General features: G+C 50.8%; 1 protein-coding gene across 4 annotated transcripts in view; it reads left to right on the plus strand.

Annotated features, from left to right (window-relative positions):
* The window catches only part of HIF3A (hypoxia inducible factor 3 subunit alpha), a 62,354-nt gene extending 41,714 nt beyond the window's left edge, over window positions 1-20,640 (plus strand). For 3 of the 4 annotated variants that reach the window (XM_079985405.1, XM_079985403.1, XM_079985404.1), the window contains exons 9-15: window positions 3,026-3,186; window positions 3,297-3,538; window positions 6,068-6,163; window positions 9,128-9,510; window positions 11,077-11,188; window positions 12,265-12,370; window positions 13,650-20,640. In XM_079985405.1, the coding sequence (XP_079841531.1) occupies window positions 3,026-3,186; window positions 3,297-3,538; window positions 6,068-6,163; window positions 9,128-9,510; window positions 11,077-11,188; window positions 12,265-12,370; window positions 13,650-13,801 (1,252 nt within the window). In that variant the 3' untranslated portion in view covers window positions 13,802-20,640. The remainder of the gene's footprint in view (window positions 1-3,025; window positions 3,187-3,296; window positions 3,539-6,067; window positions 6,164-9,127; window positions 9,511-11,076; window positions 11,189-12,264; window positions 12,371-13,649) is intronic. The other variant, XR_013841314.1, reaches the window with a different exon arrangement.
* The last annotated feature ends 5,053 nt before the right edge of the window (window positions 20,641-25,693 follow it).

Consider the following 25,693-nt stretch of genomic DNA (forward strand, 5'->3'; position numbering starts at 1 on the left):
TTCTGAGAAACGTGAAACCTCAGGTTTGGGGGATTGTGCTGTTTTTAAGTTACTGAGTGGCAGTTGTTACGTTTCTTCGGAGGAAAGAAAGCCAGGGGCTTATCATCAGCTGCCAGCCATGAGGAATCCCCCTTGTTCCTAATTTGGTTTTGGGGAAGTAGCCTGGAGATCTTGTCAACAACTCTAGACAGGGAAGTTTTGTATTTTCAGTCTGAACAGTAGTGTTGGGCAACACTGAGTTCAGTTTTTAAGTACAGTTGTACCTCGGAAGTCGGACGGAATCCGTCCCGGAAGTCCATTCAGCTTCCAAAACGTTCAAAAACCAAATCACGGCTTCTGATTGGACGCTCAGGTTCCAAAAGAACGTTTGCAAAACTGGAACAATCACTTCCGGGTTTTCTGTGCACATTCTGTCTCTGGCCACTTTAGGAAACAGGGAGAGTGGAATAGGTGGATCCAAAAGTGCTCATCTTGTGTCCAGATGTCAAAGAGAAAAACAACTACCATACTTTCAGAAGACCTCTTAAGGCAGTCCAGTTTAGGGAAGCTTTTAATGTTTAATGGATTATTGTATTTTAATTGTTGAAAGCTGCCCAGAGTGGCTGGGGAAACCCAGCCAGATGGGCAGGGTATAAATAAATTATTATTATTATTATTATTATTATTATTATTATTATTATTATGTAACTGCATCTGGCTAGTTAATACAGGCAACTCCCCATTTACGCACATTCAAGGCACATGTGAACGTGCATGTGTGGCACGAAAAGGGGCAAGAATGGCCCTAAAACAGGGGGAAAATGTGAGAAAACAATCCCACAAGCCTTTTGTAATTAATGAATGTATGGGGGTTGCTCGTGCGTAAGTTGCCACCACACCTGGCTAGGTAGCCTGCTTAAACCTTTCCTGACTGGACAGCCCTTCACTTTGTGGCTGTTCAGTCGCTAGCAGAATCTGTCAGTGGGTGTTTCTTAAACTTCTTCCAGCACAAAAGCTCTTTGACGCCAAGTCTACGCCTACTTTCCCTGCGCGGAAGTTTTCTGCGCAGGGAGGGTGTGGGCAGAGGAGGACCTGTGCTCTCCCCGCTGGTCTCCAGCGAAGAGTCCTGGAGACCCCTCTCCGATTCCCCCAACCGCCCCCCTTTATCCCTGGTGTTACGCTGATTTCCTTCCCCAGCCGATGAGTTCCCTCTCTCCCTGCTTGGCCCTGCTCCGGCATCGCTTGGGAGCCCTGCCTCCACTTTTGGCTCCGATGTCAGTTCCCTGACACCTTTGCAAGTGCAATCCCAGGACCCCTTGCACTGACTTTGAGACCTGTGGAGAGTTGGAGTTTGAGCGAGGAAGTTCGGAGGGAGCGATTGTGATGAAGTTCTGTGGATTTTTGCTATTTCTGAAAGGGTTTTCCAAGAGTTTCCAGAGGTGTAGCTTGCTGACTTTTTCTGTGTCATTCCCAGTGTGCGCGATTTCACATAAATGCGCGGTGCTTCGGAACGTAAACTCCACGTAAGTGGGGAGTTACCTGTAGTTTAACACGACAGCCTCAGAACTGCAAATCAAAGCTCCCCAAAACACGTCATAGCTGCGTCCTCATCACTGGATAGCTCTGGGAGCGCTTACTCAGCAAAAGCAGAGGTTTGGAGCTTTCCCAGTCATTGATTTGATGCCAACTGCATTCCCTTTTTTTATTCTTCCGCCCGGGAGTAGAATTACCGTATTTTTCGCTCTATAGGACGCACTTTTCCCCCTCCAAAAATGAAGGGGAAATGTGTGTGCGTCCTATGGGGCGAATGCAGGCTTTCGCTGAAGCCTGGAGAGCAAGAGGGGTCGGTGCGCACCGACCCCTCTCGCTCTCCAGGCTTCAGGAAGCTATCCCCCCAGCTCCGGGAGCGATGGCGAGGTTGCGCAACCTCGCCTTCGCTCCCGGACCCCCAGCCCCGTGGCTAAAAACGAAGCCAGGACAGCGAGCGGGATTCATCCCGCTCGCTGTCCTGGCTTCTTTGCTCTTTGGGGCTCGGGGGGGGGGAAATATTTTTTTCCCCTTTATTCCCTCCCCCCCCCAAAATAAGTGCGTCCTATGGGCCGGTGTTCCCTATAGGGCAAAAAATACGGTAATCTGCACCCGCTGCCACTTTATGCATCAGAGGCCTTCTCAAGGCAAGAAGACAAAGAGCTAGGCGCCCACATTGCTTGGTAGCAAGTCATGCCTCTGCATTAGTTTATTTTATTCTAAATGAATATGAATAGTGCGTGTGTGTGTGTGTGTGTGTGTGTGTGTATAATAATAATAATAATAATAATAATAATAATAATAATAATAATATTTTTTATTTATACCCCACCCTCCCCAGCCAGATCCAGGCTCAGGGGGGTAACACCAGTAAAATTACAATAAAAACATAATGGGGGGGGGGACCAATTTAAAATACAGGTTAAAATGCAATTTAAAATGCAGCCTCATTTTAAAAGTAGTCGATAGATCAAAACCATAAGGGGAGGGAAACATAAGGGTCAGACTGAGTCCAAACCAAAGGCCTGGTGGAATAGCTCTGTCTTGCAGGCCCTGCGGAAAGATGTCAAGTCCCGCAGGGCCCTAGTCTCTTGTGACAGAGCGTACCACAAAGTCGGGGCCAGTACTGAAAAGGCCCTGACTCTGGTTGAGACCAATCTGACCACCTTGCAACCTGGGACCTTCAAAATGTTGTCATTTGTGGACCTTAAGGTCCTCCGCGGGGCATACCAGGAGAGGCGGTCCCATAGGTACGTGGGTACACACAGAGAGAGAAGAAAAAAAAGAGATGTAAAATATTGGCAACCACACCCTCCCTGCCCACTCAGGTGTCTGTGACTGCCAGTTGCATTGGTTAACATAAGGTTACCAGATTTTTTCAATGAATCCGGGGACATTTTTCAACTACAATGGATTTTGTATGGGGATTGATTTGTAAATCCGGGGACTGTCCCTGGGAAACGGGGACATCTGGTATCCTTAGGTTCACAACCTCCTTGCCTCGACGCCCTTTTTACAGCCAGGTGGAAGAGATGGGCCTGGTACTCTCCTTGGAGCAGACCGAGCGGCAGGGGGAGCACCGTCGGTTGCCCCCGCCCTCCCTCGAGGGGCTGGACTCCGACGGGGCCCTTGACGACCTGGACGCCAACGGGGGAGATACCATCATCAACCTCAGCTTTGGTATGGAGTGGCAGGAGTCATGGGCGGGAGGTTTTCTGCGGGACAGGGAGGTCGGGAACCAAGCCGGACCCTCGCCTGTGATGCCGCCGCTCCCTCTTTCCTCTCCCCAGAGCTGCGCGGCCCCAAAGTCCTGGCCTTCCTGCGCCCCGCCAACATCAGCGAAGAGGAGCTGCAGCTGGACCCCAAGCGCTTCTGCAGCCCCGACCTCCAGAAGCTGCTGGGCCCCATCTTCGACCCCCCCGGGGCCCAGAGCCAAGCGCCAGGGACCCTGCGGGCAAGGCCTCCGGCCGCACCGCCCAAGCCTGCTCCGGTTGCCAAGAACACTTCTGGAGGCAGGAGCCCAGTGAACCCAGTAAGGAGGTTGTGGACTTTGGGAAGGGAGTCCTTCTCCATATGAGTTGAATTTAGAGTGCAGGCGGATGGCCTGCCTGGGGGATTTGGTGCCTCTGAGGCTGTGTTGCAGAGACAGGGTCACCTGCACGGAGGGGGAGAAGAGGAAGGTTATTTGGTGAAGGAATGGAGATGTAAAGGTAAAGGGACCCCTGACCATTAGGTCCAGTCGCGGACGATTTAAGGCATTACATCTTGACACAGTCCTGACTTCCCCAAAAGAATTCTGGGAGCTGTATTTACCGTATTTTTCGTTCTATAGGACGCACATTTTCCCCTCCAAAAATTAAAGGGAAATGTGTGTGCGTCCTATAGAGCGAATGCAGGCTGCGCCGCTAAGCCCAAAGCCAGAACAGGAAGACGGAGCACTGCGGAGCGCTCCATCTCGCTGCTCTAGCTTGGGGATGGCTGCGCGCACAGCCTCTCCAGGGCAGCGGGGTGCCTTCACCCTGCTGTCCTGCAGAAGCTAGCAAAGCTGTTCCCGAGCCAGAAGAGCGAGACGGAGGGCTCCGTCTCGCTGCTCTAGCTTGGGGACGGCTGCGCGCACAGCCTCTCCAGGGCAGCGGGGTGCCTTCACCCCGCTGTCCTGCAGAAGCTAGCAAGGCTGTTCCAAAGCCAGAACAGCGAGACGGAGGGCTCCGTCTCGCTGCTCTAGCTTGGGGACGGCTCCGCGCAAAGCCTCTGCAGGGCAGCGGGGCGCTGCGCTCCAAAGGCTTCAGGGATCTTTGAGGCTGGCGGTGGTGGAAAGTAGCGCTTCCCCCCACCGCCAGCCCCACAAGCTCTGGTGAATGTACCTTGAACGCACCTTGTTTTAGAGGGGGAGAACAAGAAAATTTTTTTCCCCCTGTTCTCCCCCTCCTATGGTCCTGTGCGTCCTATGATCCGGTGCGTCCAATGGAGCGAAAAATACGGTAGTTGTTAAGGGTGATGAGAGTGTTTAGGTGAAGGGACCCCTGACCATTAGGTCCAGTCGTGGCCGACTCTGGGGTTGCGGCGCTCATCTCGCTTTATTGGCCGAGGGAGCCGGCGTACAGCTTCCGAGTCATGTGGCCAGCATGACTAAGCTGCTTCTGGCGAACCAGAGCAGCGCACGGAAATGCCGTTTACCTTCCCGCCAGAGTGGTACCTATTTATCTACTTGCACTTTGACGTGCTTTCGAACTGCTAGGTGGGCATGAGCAGGGACCGAGCAGTGGGAGCTCACCCCGTCGCGGGGATTCGAACCGCCGACCTTCTGATCGGCAAGTCCTAGGCTCTGTGGTTTAACCCACAGTGCCACCCATGTCCCTAATGGGGATGTATCACTGTGCAAATGACAAGGGTGACCAGGCCTGTGCATTTAAGAATGTCGGAATGGCCCTGGATCTGTCAGGCTTCAGGGAATCGGATCACCCTCCCTCACAGCATGCTGCCAGTAATAGAAAGACGAGAAGCTCTTACCAGTGCCTTTTATTCCATATTCACAGAGAGAGGCGTAGAAATGCTGCCTCTTGGAGTAATGGCGTTGCTCCAAATAATCTCTGCCCTTCCAGTTTCAGTTGTCAACAGCACCACCCTGCTTATGGTGGCTGCTTAGGGTCAATTGTCTCTTCGCTCTCTGCTCTCCTACTTTCGCTGCTCGCTGGTTTCTGGGAGAAGCGGGGTCTGGGATGCTCTCTAATGGTCAGCCAGCTGTTGCTGCTCTGCTCCTCCTGTTATTTCCCAGTTTTGCCCCTCTTCACTCTGTGAGCTGTGACCCTCTGCAAACCACCGTTGTAAATCTATACTGTCCTCCTCTTCTCGGGAAGGTATGGGAGAAGGGGGAGGCGGTCTCCACCATTCATCCTCAGTCCGGTCCCTGGCAGGATCAGACCAAAATCCCTTTTAGACCAGCATCTTGTTCTTGCAGTGGCCAACCAGGTCCCTGTAAGCAGAGCGCCCGCAGTGCGTTCCTAACCTTGTGATCAGGTTTCCAGAGTCGCTAAGATGCTTGGAGAGTGCCTTGTATGCCGCCTTCCGGAAACTCCTGTAGCCAAGCTGTTGCCAAATGCCTTGCTCCACATTCCTTTGTTCCAGCCTTTTTCAAGCTGTTGGTCCCCAGATGTTGCTGAACTACAACTCCCATCACCCCTAACTAGCAAGGCCAGAGCTCAGGGATGATGGGAGTTGTAGTCCAACAACATCTGGGGACCCACAGGTTGAGAACCGCTGCTTTGGACCAACCCAGCGAGGCTGAGAGGAGGGTCTTGTCATCTGGGCAGTCCAGGGTCTCCCGACAGCCTGCCCAGGTTTCCCAGGGAGGTCGCTTTAACCCTGTGCTGTGACCTCACCCCCAGAGGCACACTGCATTGTGTGTCTCAAGACAGATGGGAAGACAACAGATCAGGTTTCCCTCATAAGAAATAGGGCTCTGCTTGAGATCCACGCTTGGAGCTGTTGAAGGCTTGATCCTAGGAGCACTGGCAAAGCGAGAGCATCTTCGCCCATGTTTTGCTTTTGTTTCCCCCTCCAGGTCGAGCTGCCAGAAGAGCTGCTTTTTGACATGGAGAACGTGCAGAAGCTCTTTGCTTCCAGCAAGGAGACTCAGTCAATGGAGACGGCCCTGCAGGTATCTTTGGGCAGGGAAGGCTCTCTGCCAGTGAGAGCCAGGGTGGTGTAGTGGTTAAGAGCAGTAGACTCGTAATCTGGGGAACCGGGTTCGCGTCTCCGCTCCTCCACATGCAGCTGCTGGGCGACCTTGGGCCAGTCACACTTCTCTGAAGTCTCTCAGCCCCACTCACCCCACAGAGTGTTTGTTTTGCAGGGAGGAAGGGAAAGGAGAATGTTAGCCGCTTTGAGACTCCTGAAGGGGAGTGATAAAGCGGAATATCAAATCCAAACTCCTCCTCTGCTTTGGGGGCTCCCAGCCTCGGATGAAGAGGCCTCAGCTCCATTGCGTGGCGAGTTCCCACCCCCCACCGCCCCGTGGAAATAATGACACATGACACAATTATTAATGTTAATGGGCTAAAAAAGGCCGCAACTTTATTGGTTACAGGTGATGAGCGGTATTGGCTTAGGCATTGGTCCTAACCGACTACATCCGACTTCAGCCCGTCCGCTTGAAGTCTGGGAAGAGTTAACCACCAGTAGGGGGAGTCCTGCTGATGCACATTAACTAGGAACCCCCCCCCGGGGTCACCAGTAGGGGGCGTGCCTTAGGCCCTCACCTCCCCAGGCTTCGGACAGGGCCAGGCCCCTGGAATCCTTTACCGGAATACACTTCAATATGCAGGGCAGGTGATGGCGCTACCTCCCCTCTTCCGTCTACAGAACAATACCAATGCCTAACCGCCAATACCAAGAAAGTTGTGACGATTTGCTACGAGGTAGGCAAAAACCAAGTGGCTGGTGCCAATTTGCCAAGTGGAAAAATTCCTACCAGGCCCCTCAACGGCGACCAACCGAGTACTCAGGTCCATTCCCATGCGTGTTCATTCAGTTTGGCACTGAACTCATTGAGCTTCAAATGCCAGCGTTCATTTTGTTTTCACAAGCCAAGTTTCTAGCCCTTAAAGTTATAGAAATGTCACAAGTAGGAGCCTTAAGTCATCAGAGAGGGAGCAGGCTTCCAGGAGCCAACACAATAAAGCAGTTGCTGCAAAGCAGCGAGAAGAAAAAGCATGTAACCAGGTAGCGGAAGTCACATTCAAGGTACGCAGGGTCCCGAGTGCCACACACTTCAAGTATTTCAGCATCGGTTCAGTGCCAACAGCATGTGCACGGAACATAGAAATGGCTTCCTTTATGCTTAAAGGTAAAGGTAAAGGGACCCCTGACCATTAGGTCCAGTCGTGGCCAACTCTGGGGTTGCGGTGCTCATCTCGCTTTATTGGCCGAGGGAGCCGGTGTATAGCTTCCGGGTCATGTGGCCAGCATGACTACGCCGCTTCTGGCGAACCAGAGCAGCGCACGGAAACGCCATTTACCTTCCCGCCGGAGTGGGGCCTATTTATCTACTTGCACTTTGACGTGCTTTCAAACTGCTAGGTTGGCAGGAGCTGGGACTGAGCAACGGAAGCTCACCCCGTTGCGGGGATTCGAACCGCCGACCTTCTGATCGGCAAGTCCTAGGCTCTGTGGTTTAACCCACAGCGCCACCCACGTCCCTTATGCTTAGGTGACTTAAAACATGACTTAGATGGGTGCCAGGGATGTTGGGCCGCAGCTCCCATCACTCCTGACTGCTCGCCATGCTGGTGGGATCTGGAGTCTCGAACTTGTTCTGTGCCCCTTCCCTCTCCTCCCTTCGTGAGCGAGAGAAGGATTGTGAAAGCTTCCGGTTCCACTTCTGACGAAAACCACAGCTTTTTGCTACGTATGAACCCGGGGAACTGTGATTTAGTGGGAGGAAACAAACCCAAGATATCGGCTTACGGTTTGATTATCCTGGTTTGTTTTCACTAACTAGAATTAGCATGAATTTCAGTTCCCCAAGTTTGCACTTGAAAGGGAAACTCCCCTCCTCTTGAGGATACAAATGGAGAAGAGGTGCGGTTCATTCACTGACATTGAAGCCATGCTTTAGGTCAGCTGAGGGCTGATGGGAGTTGTAGTCCAAAACAACTGGAGGGCATCAGATGGCGAAGGTCGGACAGAGGTTTGCCGCCTCAACCAGTTGGCCTTTAAAGGTGTCACAGGACTTACTTTAAAAAACCTTATATATTTATATCCCTCTTAACAATTACAAAGTCTCTAAGCCGCTTACAAAAAAGAATGCAATATAGCAAATATAAAATCTGTACAATTTTTATGTACAGTGGTACCTCTAGTTACGGACTCGATCTGTTCGGGGGGTGCCATTCGCACCCCGAAAAGTCTGTAACTAGAGTGCCGCTTCTGGGCACACATGTGGCGCGATAGAGCGCTTCTGGGCATGTGCAAAGCGCGCAGAACGTTTATCGCACGTATGTGCAGCGAAACCTGGAAGTGTATATCCTTCCAGGTTTGCCGCGTTTGCAAGCCAAAAAGACGCAACTTGAACCCAACGTAACATGAGGTATGACTGTACTGTACAAAATACATTTTTTTCTTGTAAAATTATCCCTAAACAATTATAAAAAAAACACTAACATGTGTTTTGTTTTGTTTTTAGAATATTTGTTCTCCCTGCTCCCCTAAATTCTATAGTACCTGTCAATTTAGGAATGTTGTGTTTTCTTTAAAAAAAAAATGGAATCTATGAGGCCGGCACCATCATTTGGCGTCCTTGACAAGCTGATGCTCACTGGCCCCCACTGATGCTTGTCCTGAGTTTACTATTGCTGTTATTTTATTATTATCTGGTGTTGTGAGCAGCAATGGACAACCTTGGTCTAGCCGCCATTAAACTCCCCGCAATGCCCTTGGCATATCTGTGTCTGCCTGTCGCCAAGTAAGCCTGACACTGTCTGCTGGCGAAGCAGGGAGCTCATCAAAGGACATTTCGCCTCTTGAGAATGTGAATTTCCGCAAGCCTCTCCTGAGCTTGTTCCCAACCCGTCCCCCGCAAACGTTCCCATTGCCGATGACAGCTCTCTGCCGCCCCCTGCAGGACTACGAAGGCCTGGACCTGGAGATGCTGGCTCCGTACATCTCGATGGACGACGATTTTCAGCTCAGCAGCACCGACCACCCGCCCTGGCTGGCCGAGAAACGGGGCGGGGTCCCAGGGCCGGGGACCCGGCCAACCTCGCCGCCCCCGCGGCCTCGCTCGAGAAGCTTCCACGGAGTCTCCCCCCGCCCGCCCGAGCAGGCCACTCTCCCCCGCTGGGGCAGCGACACCAGCCTCAGCCACCCCCGCCCTGCCCAGCCCCCAGGGAGCCCCCCATGCGGGACAGAGCAAGTGGTGGAGATGGTGGCGTCTGTCAAGATCCAGGCTGTGCAGGACGGGAGCGGTCAAAATGGCCAGGCGGCCTCCGTGGGTGGGAGGAAGAGGTAAGGCAGGGGTCAGCAAACTTTTTCAGCAGGGGGCCGATCTACTGTCCCTCAGACCTTGTGGGGGGGGCGGACTATATTTTTGGGGGGAATGAACGAGTTCCTATGCCCCACAACTGACCCAGAGATGCATTTTAAATAAAAGGACACATTCTACTCATGTGAAAACATCAGGCAGGCCCCACAACTGACCCAGAGATGCATTTTAAATAAAAGCACACATTCTACCCATGTAAAAACACCAGGCAGGCCCCACAAATAACCCAGAGATACATTTTTAAGAAAAGGACACATTCTACTCATGTAAAAACACGCTGATTCCTGGACCGCGGGCCGGATTTAGAAGGCGATTAAGCCACATCTGGCCCCTGGGCCTTAATTTGCCTACCCATGAGATAAAGGGAGGGTTGGCTTTTATATAGCAATTTTTAAATAAAATGTGTTATGCTCCCCCCTGCCCCCCCCCCGGTGGCTTGCAAGTGAAATGGTAAATTGGAGCAGAAATAATAAAACCAACACCCTTACTCCACTCTCAGAACTAGAGTTCACTGTGAAGAGGGGTTGATTGTTAAACCACTTTGACAACTTTGCACATCCCCCTCTTTTTTAAAAAAAACATATTTTTTATTTTATTTTAGTATTTTATTAAGAGAATTTCATTTATGAAAAGATTGGGGGGGGGGAGAAAGAAAAAAGTGAGACTGAAAGGAAAAATACATTACCATGCGTGAATATACAGATGTGTATATTTGTATGATTCTAATACACACATAATTGTCGGTAACCTAATATATTCCACGTAAATTCAATCCAAATGGGAGTTCCCGCATCCTTAACAAACTACAGCTCCCAGAATTCTTTGGGGGAAAGCCATGCCTGTTTAGAGTGGTGTCATAGTGCTTTAAATGTAGCCTCAGTTTCTGGCAGTGTTTTAGCATTAATACTTAACTGACCACCTCGTTTTTACATAAATAAAAAATTACGTAAAAAAGCGGGGGGGGGAAGATGTTGGATTATAGTTTTAAAGTCCTGTTCTTTGTGCCCGCGCTACATCCTGTTTTTATATGTGAGCCACCTTGAGTTCCGCCAGGGAAAAAGGTGGGGTAAAGGTAAAGGACCCCTGACCATTTAAGTCTAGTCGTGGCCGACTCTGGGTTTGCGGCGCTCATCTCGCTTTATTGGCTGAGGGAGCCGGCGTACAGCTTCCGGATCATGTGGCCAGCATGACTAAGCTGCTTCTGGCGAATCAGAGCAGCGCACGGAAACACTGTTTACCTTCCCGCCGGAGCAGTACCTATTTATCTACTTGCACTTTGACGTGCTTTTGAACTGCTAGGTTGGCAGGAGCTGGGACTGAGCAACGGGAGCTCACCCCGTCGTGGGGATTCAAACCGCCGACCTTCTGATCGTCAAGTCCTAGGCTCTGTGGTTTAACCCACAGCGCCACCTGTGTCCCATAAAAAAAGGTGGGGTATAAATGAATAAATAAACACATAGGTAACTTTGTCTGGGCATCATCTCATATTATCTTCTTTCTCCCACCTCCTTCCATTTTTCACCCAACAGGGCCCGGGAGCTGAGTGTGGAGGAAGAGAGAGATGTCTTCCTGGAGGCAGGGCTCCCTAAGCGCACCCGTGGCCTGGAGCCCGATGGCTTTCTGATGCCCTCCCTTAGCCTGGTAGGTGCTGAAATTACCCGTCCGTAGGAGGGAGGGAAGCCTCTTCCAATCCATTTCCGCCAAAGCTCCCTCCTGCCCAGATCACAGAAGGTTCCTTTGCGAGGAACCTCTTTCCTTTCTGTGGCTCGGTGGGAGGGCGCCTGCTTGGCATTCAGAAGTTTCTTGGTTCAACTCCCGGCCTCTCCAGGTGGGGCTGGGAGAGATCCACTGCCTGAAACCCCAGAAGAGTCACTTTTGACCTTGTCCATTAGGTGTCTAAAGGTAAAGGGACCCCTGACAGTTAGGTCCAGTCGTGGCTGACTCTGGGGTTGCGGCGCTCATCTCGCTTTATTGGCCGAGGGAGCCGGCGTACAGCTTCCAGGTCATGTGGCCAGCATGACTAAGCCGCTTCTGGCGAACCAGAGCAGTGCACGGAAACGCCTTTTACCTTCCCACCAGAGCGGTACCTATTTATCTACTTGCACTTGGAGATGCTTTTGAACTGCTAGGTTGGCATGAGCAGGGACCGAGCAACGGGAGCTCGCCCCGTCGCGGGGATTCGAACCGCCGACCTTCTGATCGGCAAGCCCTAGGCTCTGTGGTTTAACCCACAGCGCCACCCGCGTCCCCTCCATTAGGTGTTATGGCAGGGTTAAATCTTGTGTTGGCTGTGGGCCTCTGGTCCCACCAGTTAACGGCAGCGCGCAGTCAGACCGAGCAGGATTTGACCCTCATTTATCAGCTGTATAGGATCCCTTGTTAAGTAGATGGGGTTGGGAAAATACTCCCTTTGTGCATGCAATTCTGAGACACACTCCTCTCAAAATCAGGGGTGCATCAGAACCTCCAGCTGAAACAGAGGATTTTTACACCACTGTTTCAGCAAAGGGGATCCATGGTCCCCTCTGCTAAAGTTGGTGGAAGAACCGTTCCCTTTCAAGGTGCTTTGAAGACCCAACTCTGGGATTTCAAAGCACTTTTTACATAATGCCACGGTAACACCATGTGGTCGGCAGGCGGACCGCCCGCCTGCCTGCCTACCCAGATGGCCCGGTGGCCCGGCTTGACCTAAACTTCCTATGCCCCCCCTCCCCCAGGGTTTCCTGCTGAGTGTGGAAGAATGTTTGGATGCCAGGTCCGAGCGGGGTTTTGGAGGCACTGTGTCCCTGGGCAAGAAGCTTCTGTCGCTGGAGGAGCCGATGGGTGAGTATTGTGCAGTTCTGATGGGGTGAAGCAATAAAATATTTGAGGGGGGCCGGGCTCTCCCAAAGTTGACAGGCACTGCCATTCAAATGATGTGTGCATGCCACGTCCTGCAGTCGATTACGTGGGTGGCGCTTACTTGGGCCCCCCAATATGTATGTCCCCAAGAGGAACTTACGGTCTTCAAACAAAAACATCCTGAAGGTCCCGGGCCACAGAGAGGTTAGGCTGGCCTCAACTAGAGCCAGGGCTTTTTCGGTTGTGGCCCCGATCTGGTGGAACGCTCTGTCACAAGAGACCAGGGCCCTGCGGGACTTGACATCTTTCCGCAGGACCTGCAAGACAGAGCTTTTCCACCAGGCCTTTGGTCAGGGCACAGCCTGACTCCCTCCTTTGGCAATCTTCACAGAACTTTAGCCTAACGGTTGCCATCAATTTGAGTTGAATTAATTTTATAATGAAATGATTTTAGAATGTTGTACTATTTTATTGTTGTTAGCCGCCCTGAGCCTGGCTTCGGCTGGGGAGAGCGGGATATAAATAAAATTTATTATTACAGTGGTGCCCCGCAAGATGAACGCCTCGCAAGATGCAAAACCCGCTAGACGAAAGGGTTTTCCGTTTTGGAGGCGCTTCGCAAAACGAATTTCTCTATGGGCTTGCTTCGCAAGACGAAATGTCTTGCGAGTTTTTCCGACTTTTTTTTCCTTCCCCCCCCTTTTTTCTAAGCCGCTAAGCCGCTTATCAGCTGATCCGCTAAGCTGATAAGCCGCTAAAAGCCGCTAAGCCGCTAATAGCGCTAATCCGCTAAGCCGTCAATGGGCTTGCTTCGCAAGACGAAAAAACCGCTAGACGAAGAGACTCGCGGAACGGATTATTTTCGTCTTGCGAGGCACCACTGTATTATTATTATTATTATTATTATTATTATTATTATTATTATTTCATTCAAGTCAGCACCCCAATACCTTCTGAAGACCCCATCTTTTTTAAACAAACAGCAATGGGTTGTATCATTGGTAGGATTTCCGCTTGTACAGCGTGGCTTTCTCTCTTCTCCCCCCTAAAGCCCCCCCAAATCTGTTCTTGGGGTTCCTCCAACCCTACAGAGCAGATGTGGGAAGGGGAGGAGGGGGGAGTTTGGTGAGTGGATACCCTTGCGCTGGGGGGGGGGGGCGCGTGGGCCAGGTGCCCCCCAAACAGACAAAAACCTCCCTCCTCTCTCCTGACTCCTGGCCTTTTCTCTCTCCCTGTCTGGGTCTCCCTCCTTTCTCTCCAGGCCTCCTGGGGGACATGCTGCCATTTGTGGTGGACGGACCAGCCCTCTCTCAGCTGGCCCTGTTTGACGGCGAGGACGAGGCCTCCGTGCAGAGTGGGCAGCATTTCCAGCTGGGGGAGGAGCTCTTGGTGGAACTGGACCAGGCCACCTGAGGTGGTGGCCCCCCCAACTGCCATCGCCGCCGCAAAACCTTCACGCCGCACTCCTTCTCCGCAGATGGGACAAAAACAGAACCAAACCCCACCCGAAATCACCCATGAGAGGCAGAGGAGGCGAGGGGGGGCCCTCCTTTCCCTCCCCTCCTCCTCTTCCAACCGTCCCCCCACCCCACCCAAACACCCTGCTCTCGCTCTCTCTCTCTCTCTTTGCCTCCCCCCACCCCCAAATCTCCGCCGGCGTCCTTTGAACTCTTCCTACCTCAGTCCTGTCCTCATCGGGCAGCCTCTCCCCTCCGGAGATGGCGAGGGAGGAAGGCTTAGCCGAATTTAGGATCCTGCGTTCATAGGGACTGTCCCCCCCCACTCCAAACCAGCTCTCCCCCCCCCAAAAAAGTATTGGTGCTTATGTATCCTCTTCTCCTGAGATGGAAATCAGAAGTGGGGTGGAAGGAAAGGAGTTGGGGGGGCCCTACACACGGCAAGACTCCGTTCTGTCAAATCCCCAAAATTGAGAGGAGAGTCGGGGCGAAGGGATGGTCAGGGGTTGGAGACGGGGGTGTCACTCTCCCCTGAGAAACGAGGGAGGCAGGGCGATGCCTGAATGTGAAGGAAGCCGCCCCTCCGCTGTGACCCTTCTGCTGGCTTCCACCACGAGTTCACCCATTCCAGAAGGAACTGGGACCACCCAAACACTGGAGGGTTGGGCGACACTGGGCTTGCTCTTGCACCGCCAAGACTTAGGGAGGGAGCAGGTGAATCACTGCTCTTGCCTCTCTGACGTCCCAGAATCCTTCAGGGGAGCCTCTTTGGCGACAGCGCCCTAGTCATTTACCTCCCCATAGCTCTTGCCTCGTGAAAGAGATCCGGGAGGATCACTTATGGGGAAGAAAGTTTTGGGTGTTATTCAAGCACCCCTGGCCCCCTTGTTCTCGATCGTCCGGACCAATTTCCCCCCTGGAAGTGGCCCAAAACTTAAAAAGAGATGGAAATGGATATCTCCCAGAGGAGAGGGAAGGTAACCATTGGAAGGTAACCATGGTGCTGTGGCCGAATTTTTCGACCCACTTTTAAGGTCTGTTTACGCTTATAAAAAGAGGCCGAAATGTTTCTGGTGGTCGAGCGACCACAAGTTTTAAAAGGTCTAAAAACTTGAACGTATTGTACAGGGAGCAGAGAAATATTTTCTTCTTAAAAACAAAAAAAAAACCCTGTTATTTTTTTTTTCAAAAAAGAGATGGGATTCTATATCTTGCTCCTGCCTCACCAGATATATTTCTAATTTTTAAGAAGTCCTTCCTCCCCCCCCCCCCCCGCACTTTGTCACTACTTAGGGGTGGTTGGGTTGCTTTTTTGGGTGGGGAGGAAATTTGTTGAATCCTAAAAATGGGTGAGATTGGTGCAGGCCACTCCCCTCCCCTCCCCACCCCCACCCCACTCTCACAAACCTTGGCACCGAAAAAGGTAGGTTTTTAACCTGACAATAGCCACAGGTAGCTGGGCAGTGGATGGTGATTTTGAAATTCTAAAAGGAAAGTTTAAGGAGCCTAGATGTTGCTTTCACAATCTTGAAACTTTTAAAGACAATCTTTAGAAAGTTCATGACTTTGAAATGGGGTGGGGAGGCTGACCTATTTTTTAAAAAAATAGGATTGGGATCTCGCCACAAAGATCCCATTGGTTCTTAAACAAAGTAAATTTGAACTGCAATCAGCCTAAATATAGGTTGCCAGGAAATGGCATTTTTGCCAATAAGTTCTACTTAAAACAGGGAGGAAAAAGGACATTTGAAAGAGGAAACCTCCCTCTTTCTCGTGTTTTTTGGCGCCCTGATCCTGAACGCGTTTACACGTTAAGACTTAACTTCTGAGTAGCTGTGTACAGGATTGAGATTCCACCCTTCACTCTTGCTTTTTTTAAAAAAAACAGCCTGATCTTGCACGTTTACTCAGAAGTAAGCCCCCATGGTGCTCACTGGGCTTACTTTGCTTCTGGGTTAGCATGCCTAGGATTGCAGCTTAGTTGCATCATGCGCTGTCAGCATGGAAAGGTTGGTCATTCTTGGCTCCTGCAAAAAATAAAAGGCAGAAGTTTTGCGGTAAGACTTGCAAAACCCCGTGACTTGAAGCGACGCAAACGTTCGCATTCGCCACCAATTTTTCTGTTTTCGTGCTTAAAAATGAGCTACTTTTCCATTCTGCCCAAAGAGGAAGAGTTCAGTGTAACTCGAAACCTTGCATAATTCCTGCACTAGCAAACGTCGCCTAAGATTGAATTGCCTTACCTCTTTTATACCCTTTTGGTATAAAAGGCCACCGTAGTGTTAGCTGGCGCTCATAGTAGGGTTGCTAAACATTTTAGGAGAGATGGGGCTTCCTCTGCCTCTTTAATTATTACCCAGAAAAGAGAATATTGGCAGGTGCAGCTTCTTCAACCCTTAACCGGTTGGGGAGGCCTCACTGGCTAGGATTCCCCCCATCGACACCATTCTTAAAATCACAGGAACCCTTTTCCCACAGGAATGCTGGCGGCCGCCTAGTTGAAAGCCCGTGTGGTGGGAAAATTTTCCCAGTAGTCTCCAATTTACAAACAAAAACCTCTTTCTCTTTTCCTTCTTTCTTTTTTCTTTTAAAACCCCCCCTGACAATTTAGTTGCTTAGCCCTTGACGCCGTTACTTTAACCACAACATTTAGGAGTTCCGTGTCTGTTTTTTATTTTAATTGGGTTTTAGACCCCGGTCCCAAGCCAGGCTTAATCACTGCAGCTCACTTCCCCCGTCCCTGCAGTCCAGAGCCCTCGGATGTGAAAACAGGAGCGTAGGAGACCGTGCAAGTCAGTGTTTCGCACGGCCGTCTGTGTCTGTACGTGTGTGTTTGTGTATGCCAGCCAGGCTCAGAGCCTGACTCAGCTGAGGGCGTAGCAGTTTTCCAGGGAGAGAGCCACTCTCTCAACACCCCCCCCCCAAAAAAAAGCTTTCCCTTCTCTTTCTGCTGCATGCCTCACTCCCCCAAGATTCCAGAGCAAATCCTGGGAGCCCACTCAGAGGTAGGAGTGGGTTGGAGGCCCTATAGCAGGGGTCGGTAACCTAAGGCCCGTGGGCCACAAGCAGCCCACGGGGATCGTTTAACCGGCCCACGAACCAAGCTGCCCACTCGGCGAATCCCTGTGCGCTGTGCTAAACCGGCGCGCCACAGAGACTTGCTTTTGCGGCGCCCCGGAAATCACGTCTGCGCATGCACAGACGCTGGAAATCGCATATGCGCAGAAACAGATGGTGGAAATCGCGAGCGCGATCCAGCCCATGGAGGGATCTCCGCTGGAGTGAACCGGCCCAGGCAAGGTTCACCTTGCCGACCCCTGCCCTACAGAGAGGAAAAGGAGATTTGGGACATTGCGGGTCCTCCGGGGTGAACCTCTGTATACAGATCTCGCACTGACCCACCCCAGGAAGAGACGGAGGGGTAGGGGTTAATTCAGAAAGTTTGATATAGACAGAGAATCTGGCAAGTATCTGGGCGGGGACCCCTGCTGGGGTGATGCCCGTTTTGCAAGAACGCCTGCGATGCCAGGATCGGGACCCTTGTCACCGAGGCGGGTGGGGAGTCAAAAGAGTGCGCTCTCTCTCTCTCTCTTTCTCTCTTTCTCTCTCTCTTTCTTTTCTTGACGAGCCGCATTGAGAATTGCAGTCTGAGAGGGACGAATAGCTGCCCTTGAAACCACTTTTGCCTCGTCCGCCATTCACCTGTGCCTTCTCGTTACACCAGCACCAAAAAAGAGAGCGAGCGTCCTATACGTAGATAAACACACACATCATACGGGGGTGGGGAGAGGGAAGAAACAAAACACCCAACCCTCTCCGATATCTCCCGCGTTGGTGAGGGCAATCGTGAGTGGCACGGGGAGAATGGGGGGGTGGAGGGAAACGGGCTGCCGTTTTCCCCGGGTCTGCCCCCCACCCCTGCCCCCCGAGCAAGGGGAAAGAGGCGGTTGGGGAGGAAACCGCCCCCTACGCAACTGCCTCCCTGTTCCCAAACACCCCTTCCTCTCCCTGCGTACAAACCTCACGCCAACTTCCAAGCAGGGAGGTTGGCGTGGGAGTGGAGAGGTCGGTAGGAGTTGCAGACGTAAGGCACCGAGATCTAGCAATGCAGACTGTTCAATTTCATTGCGAGCAAAACGCACACACAGAGACACACACGCACACGTATATACATAGATATCGCATATACACACACGTGTAGAGAGACACAAAACGCACCGATACCTGCACACAAGCACGCGCAATCTCACAACGACGGGCCGTGTTTGGCCCAGGCAGCTCTTTTCTCCGAAAGCCGCAGTTGACCACACGCACAGAACAATAGAACTCCCAAGCCGGGTGAAGAACACAGGATGTTGCGTCTATCTTTTCTCCTTTTAATTATTGCGATGGTTCTAATTGTTGTTCTTCTGATTCCTGACCCGTCGTCGTTTTCCCCTCCCTCCCTTAACCTGTTTTCGTTGTGTTCCTTTTTTCCAAGAGACTTTGGTGAAACGACTATGGCTCCACCCTTTTTATTATGATTAATGTTGTCGTTCTGGTAGGGTTGTAGCTTTTTTTTTTGTTTGTTTCCTCGTCTGCCCCCAAAGCCTGGCGCTGCGCCCTCTGCCGCCCCCTCCTTCGAATTTTAACAAGCCCTGCTACTTTTGTAGAGGGAAGGGGGGGAAAAGAAAGGAGGGCAAGAGGGGTTGTGTGTCTTTCGTTCCTGTGGCCAGCACTTGTTCCTCAAAACCTCAATCCCCAATCCGCTGTCGTTTTCCTACAGGGCGCCTTCTCTCGCCCGCTCAGTGGCATTCCTGGCGCGGCAAACCCGGGCCACGCCTTGCTTCCCCGGGGACGTGCCATGCGGACCACGCATGAGGTGCTAAACTATACACGCAAAAGCTGTGACGTCCCGTCCCCGGCGGCGCTTCTTTGAAGGCCACGCTGTGGCCGTGGTGCTCTCTCTTCACGCCTCCCTTCCACCTGCGATGGCTGCAAACCCGGCTCCTCCGCCCTCACTCAGCTCTCTGACCTCGTATTGGCAACGGGTAGCCATACCCAATTGCCGTGGTGCTCAGCTCACTTCCTTGTCCCTCCGTCTGTGTCTCACGCACGCACACTCAAGGGGGTTTCGCCAGGCAGCTGCCAGCCAAAGAGCCGGCGAGGCTTTAAAGCCCGTGCAGAAGGCAGAATTTCGGCAGGTCGCCAGAGACGTGCCTGCAGGTTGCAGCATGGGGAAACTGCATGCAGGAGGAAGCTGCCAGCCAGTGTTGGTAACGCTAGGGCAGCTTCGTATGATGCCCTGTAACTCAACTGCGATCACAGGGCTGGGACAGAAAGAGGCGGCTCGTGCTTGAATTCTGCCTTCTGTGTAACTCAACGCCACGAGCGCCTTTTCAGGGTCCAGGCCTGGCCATCCCTCAGCCAGGAAAGGTGTGCCCTCGCCGAATCGTCCATCGCTGCCGCTGTGCAGCTCGATGAAGGCCACCCCGTACCCAAAGACCGCCACGCCCTGTCTCCAGCGGCAGCTGCAGAACCGCTGGAGAGGCCCCGGTGCTCCACCCCTCCGGTTCGCGGAAGGGGCGGCTGGGCCGCTCAGAGGCTGTGGCCCCCTTCCCTCCCTCCCTGGAACTGTTGCGCTGGTTACCGGGCCGCACAATGGTGCCCTCCCCGTGGCCAGTCGTGGCGTGCGTGGGCCCAGCCATCTTGCCGGGAAACCCTCGAAGGAGAACCCGCCGGGTTTTGCCGCAGCGCACAATGCACACTTCTGCAAGAGACACAACCGCCTCCCCTCCCCATGCCTACACACGCGCATTGCTCCCTGCCCCAGCGTTTGTCATGGCCGGCCAGCACGGAATGGAAAATTCAGTGGCGTTCAAACTGTCTCCTGAGGAACCGCCTTCTGAAAGGCCCCTCAGAGAGAGCGATAATAAGAGGACAAGCATTCCTGAATGAAAACCTGCCTGCCAGTTCTGACCGCCCCCCTGCACCAGTAGCGCATAGCGCGCCTCTTCTGAGGCACACTGGGTTCAGCGGTGATAACGAGGCCCACGAGTTCTGATCGGGGCCGTGCGTGGCGTTGGTCGCATGCCTTGGGACGTAGAACCAGAATCGCGGGCGACGTGGAGAGGATTCCCTGAAGGAAGAGAGCTTTCGGGTGGTGGTGAGGGGAATCGCAGAACTGAAATCTTTGATAAGGTCAGGGCCTTGCAGACTTGAAAACTGAGGCCCACGGTGCTTAAAACTCCTTTATCTGGTATTGCATCTGTTGTTAACCGTACTCGGGCCCGTCCATTTAGTAGAACTTAAGCCGGCTTCAAAACGCATCCAGAATGCCAGCAAGCTTTGACTTTACGCCAAAACCAAGGCCACGTTTCCTAGGCCCAGAGGAGAACTGAGCGGTGCCACTCCCAATGAGTCCCTGCTGCTCTTGGGCGGGAAGCGGTCGGTCTGGCAATTTTCAAGGCACGGTGATAACCCAGAAGGAACCCGCAGCTGGCTGGCAGGTCAGTCTGCATGGGCCATGAAATCGGTACTCAAGCCTATTGCCGGAAGTGCTGACTGGCTATGACAAGCGGCGTAGGAAGGAGTCCTTCAGAGGGCAGCACATTGTAGCAGGCTTCAGCGTCTGTAAAGGCTTTGGGGATTTGTTTATATATAATTTTTTTTTTAAGAAAAGAAGAAATCTATATATTGTTCCCTCTACCCTTGTGTGTGGTTAATTTTTCCCCTCTCTGTGGCGGGATCAGATTTGCCCCCTGCCTCGTCTGTATCTATCGCTGTTGTGAAACATAAAATACGTCTGGTAACATACAGGACAGTCTCTGTGTGTCTTTCCCCCCCCCCCCAAAAAAAAAAAGGTTTACCGAATGATAAGGGACGAGTGCCCGTTCAGCAAGCCGCTTCAAGGAGGAGGGGGGCAGGTTGAGAGTGATGGGTCTGGGTCACGACCCATTAAAGAATTGGCCCATAAAATCCCAAAACTTTGCAACCAACCACACGGGAAAATTAGGATTAGCATTTTAAAAAAATATCATTTTAGACGTGTGCTAAACAACTTCCCATATTTATACTTCAGATACTTCTTTCATAATTATGATGACCTCTTTAAACTATTTCCAGGGGGGGCGGTGTCTCTATTTCAAGGGGGGGGGGGGACAGCCAAGAATGTAGCTCTGCTTTAAAAGATTTCTTTGTTATGGTACGAGCTTTTGTAGACTACAGTACATCAGCATTATCCTGGCCTGCTGGCATACACATCGTTTTTTGGGCAGGTGTGGATTGGGAATGGCGAGGGAGTGAAATGAAATGCAGAAAGTACATTTAGATAGCGATCATTCTTTGATAACACAGCCATCTTAGCATTGGCAAGCCAATTAAGCCATGGGAGTGTGATAAGAATCAGTTATCCTGGTTCAATCTGCAATTGATAGCGTTTACCCTTAGTTTTCATGAATTACAATTGAGCAGTTCACTTTCGTGATTTCAAGTTGTTGCCGGCTAAGGACGCTCTGTCTTGTGGCTAAATTCAGCATTTCTGAACAGGTACATGTGCTGTGAAAACAAACGATCAGAGCGTCAGTCTTGCAGTTTTTAATAGCTTGCAAGAAGTAATATATGATATGAATCATAAAACGACAAGAACAATCTTTATTACGGTCCAGAGACCCAATAAATCGTTACAAAGCAATACACAATTCATACAGCCTACCTCCAGGTTAAACAAGCATTTTGTTCAGAATATAGGGCTCATTGGTTCTTGCAACCACCAATAAAAAACTTTGCTACTGCTAATGTTCTAGCATTTGTCCGGTCTTCCAATAGGAACCTGACATAGTGAGCCTCTGATTTTCCCGGGAATGGTACCAGGAAGGGTAGCATCAGTTCAGCTCTGGCTTGCTCATATTTTGCACAGTGCAACAAAATATGCTTTATGGAATCGATGTCTTGAGCGCACGAGCAAAGTCTGTCCTGGTAGGGAACTCCTCTTAACCTGCCATCCAACACTGCAGAAGGAAAGACGTTTAGTCTGGCTTTGATGAAGAGCCTTCGATAGTTTGGTACTGTCAGGTTTTTAATGTAAGATGTTAACTTAAAGATGTGCCCATATTGTACTCCTACTGCCAGCGGACTACAGACTGCGTGTGATCGAGATCGCAAGTCACTGTGTGCATTGAATCATAAAAAGTGAAAGAAGAATAAAATCGTTTTAACTTTTTCAACATTTTAACGGCGTAAAACTAAAGAATTCATTTGCTTGCTTTTTCTCAAATTCTGCACTAATAGCAAGCAAGATACGAGTTGATTGTTTAGTACTGCATATAATCTGTTGCAAGTGCCTTAGAGATTGTTTGATCGAAAGGCCGGATCGTAGAAATGGAGGTTGACCAACCTTTGGGCACACTTTGAGAGTTCTGGGGGTGCCAGTCACAAAATTGCTGCCATGGGGATGAGGCATAACATACTGTGGCTGCTGGTTGCGTATGTGGGCATAACACAAAATTAAGGGAGAACCATCCCTGGTAACACGCTTACCACGAGAAGTCAACTGTGCCCTCCTGATCCTGACTGTGTGGAACCTGGGGCCACACAATATTGGTTTTATGTGCACACATTAAAGGTTTTGCCGTCTAGTAGCAACAGGAAACATTCCTCAGCACAGAAAGAGTACCAAAAATACACTTGCAGTTCACCGAAATCACTTAAAAGCTGCCGGCACATTTTGCTCCATAACTTTCTAGGAGGACTGGATACATACGTGTGTGTGTGTGGATAGAGAGATGGATACAGGAGCCAGTTTGCCAATCTCTGATTTAAATTCACAAAATAGATAAGCATTAACATGGATAGCTATAATAATAATAATAATAATAATAATAATAATTTATTTATGCCCCACCCATCTGGCTGGGTTTCCCCAGCCACTCTGGGTGGCTTCCAACCAAATATTAAAAACAATACAGCATCAGACATTAAAAACTTCCCTAAACAGGGCCACCTTCAGTTGTCTTTTAAAAGTAAAATACAGTGGTTCCTTGGGTTAAGTACTTAATTCGTTCCGGAGGTCCGTTCTTAACCTGAAACTTGTTAACCTGAAGCACCACTTTAGCTAGATAGATAGATAGATAGATAGATTCTTTATTGTCATTACACAAGTGCAACATTGCACAGTGCAACGAAATTGGATGTCATCCCTTAAAAAAAAAAAAAAACAACAAAAGCAAAACAGCAACAACAACCAAACAAACCACATTCCAGCCACACCCACACCCACACCCATCAAACTCCCAGGTCACACTATCGAGTTACAGCATTCAAAAAGGCCACAGCTCTTGGATAGAAACTATTTTTCAGTCTATTTGTCCTTGACTTGATGTTTCTATATCTCCTGCCAGAAGGCAGTAGTGCAAACAGACTGTATCCCGGGTGAGATGCATCCTGCAGGATGTTGTTTGCTTTCCTAAGACAACGGGAACCGTACAGTTCTTCCAAAGATGGGAGAGGATGACCAATAATCCTTTGGGCTGTGGTTATGACCTTCTGGAGCACCTTCTTCTCCCTAGCTGTACAACTGGAGAACCAAGCACAAATACAGTATGTGAGAATGCTCTCTATGGAGCCTCGGTAGAAGGACACCAGCAGTTTCTCACTCAGATTGTTCTTCTTTAAAAGTCTGAGGAAATAAATTCTCTGCTGAGCCTTCTTCACCAGAGCAGTGGTATTTGCGCTCCAAGTCATGCCCTGATCGATAGTCACTCCCAAAAACCTGAATTCCGCCACCCTCTCCACCCGTTCCCCGTTGATATACAAGGGCTGAATGACCGCCTTTTTTGTCCTGTAATCCATCACCAATTCCTTGGTCTTAGCTGTATTAAGAGCCAGATTGTTCTCTCCACACCAAACACAGAGCCGCTCCACCTCGTCCCGATAGGCGGACTCATCCCCTCCTGAAATGAGCCCCACCACCGTAGTGTCATCAGCAAACTTGATGATTTTGTTGCTGGAATAGATGGCTGTACAGTCATACGTATAGAGAGTAAAGAGCAGGGGACTCAACACACAACCCTGTGGTGAGCCGGTGTTAAGGCTAAGGGCTTTGGACATATGTGACCCTACTCTAACCCTCTGAGAACGTTCTGACAAAAAATCCAAAACCCAGAGACAGGTGGAGTTGGAGAGTCCAATCGCCTCTAGCTTGGACACCAGTCTATGGGGGAGGATAGTGTTAAAAGCAGAGCTAAAATCCACAAACAGCAGCCTCACATAACTCCCCGGCTGCTCCAGATGGGACAGAGCAGCATGGAGAGTGGTGGTGATAGCGTCTTCTGTGGATCTATTTGCCCTGTATGCAAACTGGTAGTTGTCAAAAATTGGTGGAAGACAGGAAATAATGTGACGGCGCACCAGTTTCTCAAAGCACTTCATGATGATTGGAGTCAGTGCAACTGGTCTGTAGTCATTCAAACTACTGATTGTGGGTTTTTTAGGCAGAGGAACAATAGTTGACGACTTCAGGCAGGGTGGGACAATTGACTGGTGTAAGGACTTGTTGAAGATCTTAGTAAAGACCCTCGCCAGCTGATCCGCACAGCCCTTCAACACCTTTCCAGTGATGCCATCAGGTCCAGCAGCCTTCCTCGGATTCACCATCCTCAATACCTGTCTCACCTCGTGCTCCTCTACAGTGAATGAGGGGCCCCTATGGGCTGGTGGCTGTAATACCGACGTCTCAGGTGGCTCCCTCTCGAAGCGAGCAAAGAAGAGGTTAAGCTCCTCCGCCAGCAAAGGGTCACCGTCGACAGCACCAAGGTTAGGTTTATAGTTGGTAATATGCTGAATCCCCTGCCACATCTGTCTTGTGTTGTTGCTCCTTAAATTATCCTCAATCCTCTGTCTATAATCCAGTTTCGCCCGTCGAATACCCCTCTTCAAGTTTGCTCTTGCCACACTGTAAAGCTGCACCTCGCCCGACCTGAAAGCCCTGTTTCTTTCCCGCAACAGGCATTGGACCTCTCTATTCATCCAGGGTTTCTGATTGGGGTAAAACCGGATGGATTTATTTACTGTGACAGTGTCTGTGCAGTGATTGATATAGCACAGAACTGCCGCCGTGTGCTCCTCCAGGTCTGAACGATCGAAAATATCCCAATTGGTTCTCTCAAAACAGTCCTGCAGCTGGTGAATAGCACCTTCAGGCCAGATTTTAACAGTCCTTGATATTGTGGGAGCCCGTTTCCTGAGTGGGATATATGCTGGTACCAGGAACAGAGACATATGGTCGGACTGGCCCAAATGTGGCAACTGTAAAGCCCTATAGCCGTGATTTACATTCGAATAAACTTTATCCAGTGTCTTGTCCCCTCTTGTGGGACATTTCACATGCTGATAGAGCGTTGGGAGCACTGTTTTAAGTTCAACATGGTTGAAGTCTCCCGCAATGATGTGCACAGCTTCAGGATACTTGTCTTGCTGGCTGCTGATAAGGCTCTGCAGGCATCCCAAAGCCAAGTTGGCATTAGCATCTGGTGGCACGTACACACCAGTTAGCATAACAGCTGTGAACTCCCTAGGGAGATAGGCTGGTCTACATTTAACAGCTACAAATTCCAAATCTGGTGAACAGTGACTGCCCACAGTCTTAGAATTTTTAGACCAGCACTTGTTCACATATACACACAGCCCCCCTCCTTTGGTTTTTCCGAAGTCCATGCTTCGGTCATGACGATGTACCGCACAGCCTTCCAACTGAATAGCTATGTCTGGTATGGACGGTTGAAGCCATGTTTCAATGACAAATAAAACGCAGCAATCTTTTACAAGGCTGTTCTTTGCTGCCTGCAGCCTCAATTCATCCATTTTGTTGGCA

The sequence above is a fragment of the Podarcis cretensis genome, assembly GCF_951804945.1.
Source record: "Podarcis cretensis genome assembly, chromosome: 8".
NCBI lineage: Eukaryota > Metazoa > Chordata > Lepidosauria > Squamata > Lacertidae > Podarcis > Podarcis cretensis.